This window comes from Macrobrachium rosenbergii, chromosome 7 (assembly GCF_040412425.1).
Source record: "Macrobrachium rosenbergii isolate ZJJX-2024 chromosome 7, ASM4041242v1, whole genome shotgun sequence".
Taxonomy (NCBI): Eukaryota; Metazoa; Arthropoda; class Malacostraca; order Decapoda; family Palaemonidae; genus Macrobrachium; species Macrobrachium rosenbergii.
The window spans coordinates 8,635,001-8,646,017 of record NC_089747.1 but is presented as its reverse complement, the minus strand read 5'-3'; the positions used below and the strand labels follow the sequence as shown (position 1 = coordinate 8,646,017).

The following is an 11,017-nucleotide window of genomic DNA, read 5'->3' as shown; positions in this document are numbered from 1 at the left end:
GCCACCAAGGACGTCTGGGGAGCCCTCCAAGGCACGCCAAGACCTATAAAAAAGACCCCATTGTCTGGAAAGGCACCATAGGCTTCTGTGAGGTCAGACGACGTAGCACACCATGAAGGTAAAAGAGAATCTTTTCGACCATTTTGCCACCAGTTGGTTTTTGCTTTCTTCTTCTTCTTCTTCTTCTTCTTCTTCTTCTTCTTCTTCTTCTTCTTCTTCTTCTTCTTCTTCTTCTTCTCTGAAGGGTGGTATCACAAGGAGAGAGTCTATCATAATGTGTGGTATTCTTTTCAAGTTACTGGAGCTGAGGAAAGTTAGATTTGAGTTATCACTAAGGGAAACGAATAACTTTTGCTGTACTTACTGATTTTTATGTATCGTAAAACGTAGAAATATTCTTTGGTGAGGCAAGAGAGTGGAAGGACAACTATAAAAGGTAATGAAACTTAGAGAAAAAGAAAGACTACTGCTATTTTTTCTTGGATTTCCACTTCTTAAAGCATACACTTTTTTTTTTACTCGACTTATCTGATCTTTATATTAAAATAAAAATGTTAAATTTTATCGTCATGGACTTAAGAAACGAGGGAACTGGATAATTTTTCGCCGAATTTGAGCACCATTTACTTTCAATCCCAATACTTTTAATTTTGGTAAGGGAGAATTAAACTCATAGCTGTCTAAAAGAGCAAAACAGACTTTCTTGACGTGTCGTATTTCATGATAGACAGCAAAATATTATTGTTATTATTATCATTATTATTAAGGTTTTGCGAAATTTAAGTTTAGAGAATCATTCTGTGTTTTTGTTTAACCGTGAGGATTTCATCCAGTACCTACAAAAGCATTAGGTTTTGAGTTCTGTAACGACTAATGACGTAAGACGAAAAAAAGTACCTAAAGTTATAAATGCATTATCTGAAATTACGGCATTCTGCCGAACCGTCTTCAATAATATGACGAAGAAAAAGTCTAGGGGGAAGCTTTTCAAAATAGCCGTAAATGTAATGAACTTTTACAGGTTTTGTGGAAAAAAAGTACTGAACGCTACGTAAATGTTTTCATATGTAATAAAACACGTGTACATGCTCATATTCAATATTCTTCTTCTCAATTGCTGTAACAAACATTACTGTAATCTCTTTAACACATGCTTTTATTCAGTATTCTTCGTCTCAACTGAATCGCAGTAACTAACATTACTGCAATCTCTTTCAGAAAGGGTTTTCAGTTTATGAATGATTTTATTACATTGGGACAAACACGACACCAGACGATGTGGAAATATAAGAATAAGTATCTTCTAAGGGCTGGGAGAAAGTATAGCTGCAGTGTCTGACGTATCTTCTTTCACAGGTCAATATGCTGTTTCTATTGCTTGGCGTTGTTGCCTGCGCAACAGCTGCTCCTCAGTTTGGCTCCGACAACCAACAGGTAATGAGCGCATGTTATCCACTAAAGTACGCTAAATCTATACCCGTTAATGATTAACTGTGCTACACGATTATGTACGAGGACTTTGTAGTTACTGTACAGTATATTGAAAGGTTTCTTTCGTATTTCAGCCCATGCCGTACAGCTTTGCCTACGGCGTGAATGCGGGAAACACAGGCGATCGCAAAGAGCACAAGGAAACCGTTTCACCCTCTGGTGTGACTGAAGGCGAATACAGGTGGCTTCAGCCAAATGGGCTGTACAGGTACAGTAGAATATGATGTGGGTAGTATTGCTTTGCAACTGCTCCACTTTCCTAAAAATGTGCATGGCCTATAAGTGACTAATCTACTATCAAAGAATATTTAGCAGTAGAATATGATGTAGGTAATATTGCTTTGCAACTGTTCCACCTTCCCAAAACTATGCTTGGCCTATGAAAGACCACTCTACTACCAAAGAATATTTAACAGTACTCCTTCTGTTCACTAGACTGGTCTTTGAATTACCATGCAGAGAAAAGTAGATTAACCTTTATTCAAAGTGATATGACTAAAAAATTGTGTATTTTTTCATCTGCAGGGTGACTCGCTACACTGTCGATAGCACATCTGGTTATCGCGCGGTCGTCAGTGAAGAACCTGGAGAGGAGGTAGCTACCTATTACACCAACAGTATTGAGGGAGCTGGATCTTCACAAGGTAGCTTCAGTAACTTTGGAAATCAGCAATCATTCAGTAACTTCCAGTCTGGAAAACAGAACTTCGGGGATTTCCAAGGGATTACCAGTGCTCTGGGAGAACAACAATCATTCAGCAGTTTTCAAACTGGGAACCAGGGATTCGTAAACTCTCAAAACAGGTTCAGCAGTCAAGGAAATCAACAGTCATCTAACAACTTCCAGGGTGGAAATCAGAGATTTGGAAACACTGGCAATACTGTGTCTCAAGGTTTCAGCAGCTCACTGAATCAAAATCAAGACTTTGCATCTGGTTTGCCAAACCAGAATCAAGGATTTGTGTCTCTCAAAGCCAAGAATTTAGTAGTTCCCAAAACTTTGGAAGCCAAGACTTTAGCAGGCCTCTTTTCCAAGCACAAGAGGTGATTAGTTCTCAGAACCTCCAAAATCAGGGCTTCAGCACCACCCAAAATTCACAGAATACTAGATTCAATGGTCCCCAGAGCTCTCAAAGTCGAGGACTTAATAGTGGATTTGTTGGTGAGCAGACCTTCCAGAACCAATTAAACAACAGGGAACAGGGCTTCCAAAACAGAGAACAAGCTGGAGTACAGGAATTCCAGGATCAACAATTCAGTCAACTGCAAAACATCCAAAATCCCAACTCCAACACAAATATCAATTCTCAAAATCAAGTATCTTTCATCTCTCAAAACACCCAAGTTCAAGGCTTCAGTAACCAACCAAATCTTCAAGAACAAAACGTAAGGTTTAGCAGTTCTCAAAACTTCCAGAACCAAAACCTTAATGGTCTTCAAGATTTCCAAAGTCAAGACTTCAACAGAAACCAGAATTCCCAAACCACAGGATCCATCACTTCTCAAAGGTTCCTCAGTCAAGATTCCAACAGAGACTCATCATTTACCAGTGGAATAAATTCCCAGACGCAAGGTTTCAATGATGGACAGTCTTTCCAAGGCCAAGATTTTACCCAGTCTCAAATATTCCAAGGCCAAAGCTTTGGTGGCAATGCTCAGTCGACGGGAGGAATCACTAGCAGTGGGTTACCATCAGACAGGCTTATTGACACTTCTTCATCCTTTTCTGGATCAAACGTTAACCAGTTCTCATCTGGAGTTGTTTCTAACATCAATAATTTTGGTTCTGAATTTAACAGATTTGGCAACTCAAGATTTGAAAATAACAACAATGAAAAGAGTATTTCTGTCGTACTAGCTAGTAATATCAATAAATTCTCAAACTAACTGAACTCCAGTTACGTATGTATTATGAAGCCACTTTCATTATGATCTCGTAGTTTATTCAATTGGATGTTCCAGACAAAGGAGCTACTTGTTACTTGCTGAATTGGTGTAACGAATAAAACTGAATACACATTAATGAAATTTATTTTTTACTCCTGTGATAGTGTTTATTTGATAAAAAGTTGTATTAGACAACTGTAACGTCTATTGCCATAATAAATTCCAGTGAAACAAAATTATTATTCACACTTTGCAGTTATTCAGATGGAACAAGCTATTAACCTACAAAGGTTTTCAGAGAACAGAAAGCATGATTATTCCAAAGCAGAGAAGTGAATGAATTTAATAAGTTTGTCCATCTCAGAAATTGTAATGTCAAGACCTGCAGCCAGGTCTTGACTGTCGAATTTACTGGCTTTATTCTTAATCTGAGAACTTTATAGGTATAGCAACATACTTTGGTATCAAATTCTATAGAAGCTGAAGTTTGTCATTCCCAGGGGGTACTTAACAAGATGGGTTTCAACGCTGAGTCAGTAAGACTTAAATGCAACACTGCATGCAAGGGAAAATAAAACTGCAGATGCTTTAGTTGACTGCCAGCTAGCACAGATGACTCTTTCAATGAGGATGTAGCCAAGCCAGTCACTGAAAAGGCTTGTGCTATTCATTGAGGCCAGAAACTCTCATGAAAGAATCTGCCCAAGAACCAGTCATATCGCCAGTAATACGCTATGCTAGAGAAGGAGGTCCAGTTCAAGTGGATAACAAGGCTGTAAAGTCTCTCAAGAAACTGGTTACTTGCTTGAAACAATGCATGGGTCTTAATAGCTAAGAAGCAAGGAATCTGCATCTTTTTCACCTGCCTCATATATGACTACAGTAAATAAATGGGCACTAAATTAACACCAATATCGAGTATCTAAGTTGAAGCTCCAATGCTTGCGTAAAGTTCCAGAATAAACCTGTTAAACCCAGGTAAATGTTGCTGGGAAAGACTCGAAGTATCCGCACATAGGACTAGCCCATGAACTTCTTAGGAAGCAAACGGTTCGTGGTAGACTGGTAGTCCAACGCATACACCAACTACCAGCGCATTTACCCGACATATTCAACATCCATGCAAGCAACAACTGATCTCTTAGGACAAGACCTTGTACACTTCAGGTGCCCTTTTGACCTTTGATAAAAAACATTACAACAGGATTTTTTTTTTTAAAGTTTTGTTAGCTGTTAGTCAGTAGTGTGCAATTAAGAGCTTCCTATTATTTGTGAATGGGAATTTACACAAGCAGAGTATTTGTGCAACTATGATAATCACTTCTGAGCATTTAAAGAAACCATAAGAAATGCATAGCATTTGAGTACTATGATAGGGATACTGATGGAGGTTTGCAATCTGGTTGTCATATACTATCTAAATAGATATGGAGATGGTAATATAGGAAAATTATGCAACACATGCACAATCAATCTATCAAGGACAGACTAACATCTGGAGCCCTGCCTACACACACTCTCTCTCTCTCTCTCTCTCTCTCTCTCTCTCTCTCTCTCTCTCTCTCTCTCTCTCTCTCTCTATATATATATATATATATATATATATATATATATATATATATATATATATGTGTGTGTGTGTGTGTGTGTGTGTGTGTGTGTGTGTGTGTGAGGTTTGTGTGTGTGTTGATTCTAGCCATCCTTTATGAAAGGATATGATTATATATATATATATATATATATATATATATATATAGGATATGTATATATATATATATACTATATATATATATATATATATATATATATATATATATATATATAAGTATATATATGTATATATGACATTATGCCATTTCCTATAACAGGATACGGTTCCTGAAAAAACGGTCAGTTCTACTGTATATTCATACTTTAATTGCTGACTCGTGGATGGACCCCTATGCAATAAAACTCCACAAAAATCGGCTGCTTCATACACCTACAAAGTGGGCACATCAGCTGTGTGTCAGCCCACCACACGCACAAACACACACCGCGCCATTTACCTCTTTGTTGCACATATTCTTGCAGTGTCCGAATACAAATGCTTCGCCTTTCCTATCCCCCTCTCCCCTCCATTCCTTTCTGGGGCTTCCTATCCTTTCTCCTGTGACCTTCTAAGTCATGGAATTTTTTTCCACAAACCTATCATCATCCACTTTCTCTCCATGACCGAACCATCTCAAAATGCTCAGATACATCTGTTCACCTTAATCAGTCTTATACCACAGTAACTGTTAAATATCTCCGCATTTCTCACCCTATCAGTTCCTCTTATGCTAATATAATGGGCAAACAGTTTACTTAAAACATAATCTTTTTCGTTTGCACTGAGCATCCACACTTTTTTTCTGTAAAGGAGAGTTGGCTCAATAGTCCCCTCATACATTTCCACCTTGGCTTTCATAGACAATTCAAGTCCCTCCCCAATCTTAGCACACACCCCACTATTTTTCATGTTTGTCCTATTCTTATATATATAATGTAGAATCTACGTGACCTCCTTGTGATTATGGTGACGCAGGTTCGTTTCCCGCGACCGGGCATCAAAGTCTCTTCAGTTTCTTGCGTTTGGATCTTACGGCTTTGTAGTGACAAGCATATCCAAAAAAGTGCAGAAAAGAATTCGAAGTTAAGAGAGGGCATTGTGGCTATTACAATTACTTATATGTTATATATATATATATATATATATATATATATATATATATATATATATATATATATATATATATATATATATATATATATATATATGTATATATACTATATATATTATATTTATATACAGTATATATATATATATATATATATATATATATATATATATATATATATATATATATATATATATATATATATATATATGTGTGTGTGTGTGTGTGTGTGTGTGTGTGTGTGTGTGTGTGGCATATTATTCTGAAGTTCTTATAAACTTTACATACTCAGTCCCTGGGAAAATAGACAACCACATTTAAACCTACGATCAAGCGCAATTCTAAGCAAAAATTTCCACTCTCAAAGCTATGGTTTAAAAGATTGAGGTCCTAACTGATTGCTGCATAGACTCACCATCTCACAAGCTACTGAGCAACCAGCGCCATCTAGCGTGAAGTAACAGGACTAACCGAGGCATAAGACAATCGCCAAGCGCAAGCAGAGCTGCAAGCGGTATCGGGTAACAGATACCCAAGTCTTTCTAATGGAATTGGCTTCAACCGGTCATCACTTACCCTTTCCCTCCGGTTTTTCGCTCCCATTAACCGGTCTGCTTGCCCTCCAAGGGCGTTCGATTGGTAACCTGCTTGCAGGCACTTTTAAGACTGCTTGAAAGCGGAGGGGAAAGTGCCAATTCTCCTCTGTATATAAAGTGAAGCCCGCTCGGGTATTGTCAGTTGAATTTCAACGGCTGTGTCTAGTACAGTACAACGACGCGAAGATGGAGGTAATTCGACGATTCAGTTCATCTTTCCTGTTTTTTTTTTTATAGAGAATGTATTGAAGCATTTCATATATCATTTGTCTTTAAGGATAGTCTCTTGGTAGTATTGTAAATATATCGATGCATTCATTATAATTCTTGTCCAGAAGGTATAATCTTTTTGATCGTATTGTAAAAATAACGATGAATTATTTACGAAATTGGTCCTGTGATATGCTCTCTTCGGCCATCTCGTGGAAAGATACTGATACACTCTTCAAAAACTCTAGTCCTATAAGATACTCTTCTATGCTCTCGTGCTACAAACATATTGGTGCACTATTCACAAAACTATTGGTATCTTATTGTAAAAATAATGACTCACTATTCATAAATTTAGCCTTTCCGTTGTTCTTATAGGAAGATATTGGTGCGCATGAAATTAGTCGTATAAGATAGTCTTTTTTTTCTTTCTCTCTTTGTGAACATATACCTATCCTGGCCACTCAAAACATTGCCTGTTTATGATGAAAAATGTTTGCGTAACTGAGGATAGCAACGTCGTGTTCAGTAAAATTTTCAAGATTTATTTCAATCTACTTTCTAACAGTTGAGATATTCTTTCAAGGTTTCCATTCCCTTATTTTTGGAACATTCCGTGGTGATGCGCATATGCTCACGTGCTCATTTTTAAAAATATTATTGTTGAGGTCTTGTTGATACTTCACGTCCTGAATCGTTTGTTATCGTAAAATGACATTTTTCGTACTACAGGGTGCAGCACTGGTCTAACCGTTTCGCTAATTATTATAGTAAATACTATTCATTTTGTAAATGAATAATGTTAATTCTGCAAATCGAACATTGTTTTCAAATAACCATGCTGGCAAATATCCCTTCAGTTATCTGCAACACTTAGCCTACAAGGTACAGTCCTAGGCCTATTTCAGAAGGCATTGTTTTACAAGGACGATCAAGGAAAACTTCTTTCCCAAAATATATTCTTGTTCTGCGTCGATTTCACTTGCTCTGCGGTCGATTGGAATCGTATTGGAAAGCCACTGTCACAATTTCCTCTAACGCTAACGGCATTGCAACCTATGCTGGCTTCTTCTTATAAGCTTTGGAGGCAAGGTACCAGAAAGTGACCTCCTGTGACAGCACCTTAACCTTTGTCTTGCTGTCTCAACCTACCAAAGGCGCCCGCTATTGTATCTAAGTTCTGTAAAATAGAAAATATATACTTTTGTTTCTTAATTCTGTTCACGATACACATGGGTAACAATTTGTTAATTAACTTGTTTCAGGTTACGATGTTGATGTTGCTTATTGGAACAGCGGCTCTGAGTCTAGCTTCTCCCCAGTTCAGCCCGGCTAGCAGTCAGGTTAGTACTATGATAAAGATATTACATATCTCTTCTCTTATACTCATGTTATGAAATAATTCACACGTAATGAGATAACTCACACCCATCTTAAAATCTTCACATCAAAAATGAGAGCTAACTAATCTCATTTTTGTTCCTCTAGCCCGTGCCATATAGCTTTGCGTATGGAGTGGGCTCACCGGAGACGGGCGACGAAAAGGAACACAAGGAGGTTCTTTCTACATCAGGCATTACCGAGGGCGTGTACAGGTGGCGCCAACCCAATGGACTTTTCAAGTAAGGATATTGATGAAAATTATTGTCACTGTCATTTTTGATAGTTTAAATTCGATATCTAGACTACAACAACGGTGTCTATGCCTTCAGTATTGCCACATTCGAAGAACTATGCACATAAGTATGTTACACACCAGCCATTAGCTTTCATCGAAACAAACATATACTTTCTTGGGAAGTGTAAATAACGAAATGCAATGGGAATAATAAATAGCTTTATTCGTAGGGCTGAAAGTATGAGCACCTTTCAGACGCCCAGGGTGAATCCATTAAGACTTTTTCTGTTATAAACAACAACCTCATAAATATCTAACGAATTTCTGAATTGAATCCACAGAATAACGCGGTACACTGCTGACGGTGAAGGATATCGAGCAGCTGTTAGTGACGAGCCAGGGGAACCAGTCGCCAATTATTATACAAATTCCTTACTGGAGTCAGGAGCCTCCCAAGGAACTTTCACTGGTCAGGGAATTCAACAGGGGACTAGTAGACTCCAAACCTTCAATCAGGGTCTCAACAACTTACAGTCTGGAAATCAAGGTCTCAGCAGGTCTCAGTCTGGAAACAGAAGCTTTGGCAGCTCCGTGTCCGGAAACCAGGGTTTTGTCGGACAAGCAGCTGGAAATAGAGGTTTGAACAGCTTTCAATCAGGAAATCGAGACTCCAGTAGTAGCTTCCAGTCAGGAAACTCAGGATTCAGTAGCGTCCAGTCAGGAAATCGAGCCTCTGGTAGCTTCCTGTCAGGAAATCGACCCTCCAGCAGCTTCCAGTCAGGAAATCAAGCCTCTAGCAGCTTCCAGCTAGGAAACCAGGGTTCCAGCAGACCACAGGCTGGAAACACAGGACTCAGTAGCTTCCAGTCCGGAAATCGAGCCTCTGGCAGCTTCCAGTCAGGTAGCCAGGGTTCCAACAGACCACAGGCTGGAAACACAGGATTCAGCAGCTTCCAGTCCGGAAATCGGGCCTCCAGTAGTTTCCAGTCCGGAAATCGAGGTTCCGGCAGCTTCCAGTTAGGAAACCAGGGTTCCAGTAGACCACAGGTTGGAAAGACAGGATTCAGTAGCTTCCAGTCCGGTAATCAAGTCTCCAGCAGTTTCCAGTCAGGGAACCGAGCCCCCAGCAACTTCCAGTCAGGAAACCAGGGTTTCAGCAGACCACAAGCTGGAAACACTGGATTCAGTAGCTTCCAGTCCGGAAATCGAGCCTCCAGTAGTTCCCAGTCAGGAAACCGAATCTCCAGCAGCTTCCAGTCAGGAAACCAGGGTTCCAGCAGACCAAGGGGTGGAAACACAGGATTGAGTAGTTTCCAGTCTAGAAATCGAGCTTCCAGCAGCTTCCAGTCAGGAAACCAGGGTTCTAGGAGACAACAAGGTGGAAACAGAGGATTCAGTAGCTTCCAATCCGGAAACCAGGGTTTCAGCAGACCACAGGCTGGAAACACAGGATTCAGCAGCTTCCAGTCCGGAAATCGAGGCTCCAACGGCTTTCAGTTAGGAAACCAGGGTTCCAGCAGACCACAGTTTGGAAGCACAGGATTCAGTAGCTTCCAGTCAGGAGATCGAGCCTCCAGCAGCTTCCAGTCAGGAAATCGAGCCTCTGGTAGCTTCCAGTCAGGAAATCGAGCCTCTAGCAGCTTCCAGTCGGGAAGCCAGGCATCCAGCAGACTACAGGCTGGAAACACAGGATTCAGTAGCTTACAGTCTGGAAATCGAGCCTCCAGCAGCTTCCAGTCAGGAAACCAGGGTTCCAGTGGCTCACAGGGTATAAACAGAGGATTTAGTAGCTTCCAGTCTGGAAATCAAGCCTCTGGCAGCTTCCAGTCAGGAAACCAGGGCTCCAGCAGCACGCTGACTGAAAACAGTGGACTTGGTAGCTTCCAGTCCGGAAATCAAGCCTCAATCGTAACTGACAGCTTCCAAAACCAGTTCTCCAGCAACGAGCTGAGCCCAAGCTCTCAGAACAGAGGTCTCACTACCTTATCTGATTCCCAAAGCCAAGATATCACTAATACCCAGAACTTCCAAACTCAAAGCACTTTCCAGTCACAGAGCTCTAGTAGCCCACAAAGTTCTCAGCCACAGGGCTTCCTCAGTGGAGAAAATTTCCAGAGCCTAGATATTTCCGGATCACAAACCTTTTCCAGCCAAGGAAGCGTTGTAGATGGTGGGTTCATTGATGGTGGCATCATTGATGGTGGCATCATTGACGGAGGAATCATTGACGGGGGCATCATTGACGGAGGAATCATTGACGATGCTTCCAGCAGCAGCCTTAGTTCCAGTTTCACCCAGGTCGGCTCGGATTCCAACAGCGTCAGCGTGGCGCTCGACACCAGCTACAGATCTGACCTGAATGAGCTCGGAGGCAGCGGGTCTTCCAGCAGCAACATCAACAGTGGAATCGCCGTCGTGTCGGTTTCGAACCAAAACCGAGGGAGCAGTTAAGCGACGGCTCTTCTTCTTCTTCCTGTTCAGTTTCATTCGATGATTTTACGTCATACAATTATTAC

At 40.2% G+C, this 11,017-nt stretch overlaps 1 protein-coding gene across 1 annotated transcript in view; it reads left to right on the top strand.

Moving 5' to 3' along the window:
* Window positions 1-11,017, top strand: part of LOC136839952 (uncharacterized transmembrane protein DDB_G0289901-like) — an 11,071-nt gene continuing 54 nt past the window's right edge. The window contains exons 1-9 of the mRNA XM_067106226.1: window positions 1-118; window positions 1,357-1,434; window positions 1,566-1,699; window positions 2,017-2,535; window positions 2,688-3,342; window positions 6,755-6,865; window positions 8,149-8,226; window positions 8,372-8,505; window positions 8,843-11,017. The exon at window positions 8,843-11,017 is cut by the window's right edge and continues 54 nt beyond it. Of these exons, the coding sequence (XP_066962327.1) occupies window positions 113-118; window positions 1,357-1,434; window positions 1,566-1,699; window positions 2,017-2,535; window positions 2,688-3,342; window positions 6,755-6,865; window positions 8,149-8,226; window positions 8,372-8,505; window positions 8,843-10,952 (3,825 nt within the window). The 5' untranslated portion in view covers window positions 1-112 and the 3' untranslated portion in view covers window positions 10,953-11,017. The remainder of the gene's footprint in view (window positions 119-1,356; window positions 1,435-1,565; window positions 1,700-2,016; window positions 2,536-2,687; window positions 3,343-6,754; window positions 6,866-8,148; window positions 8,227-8,371; window positions 8,506-8,842) is intronic.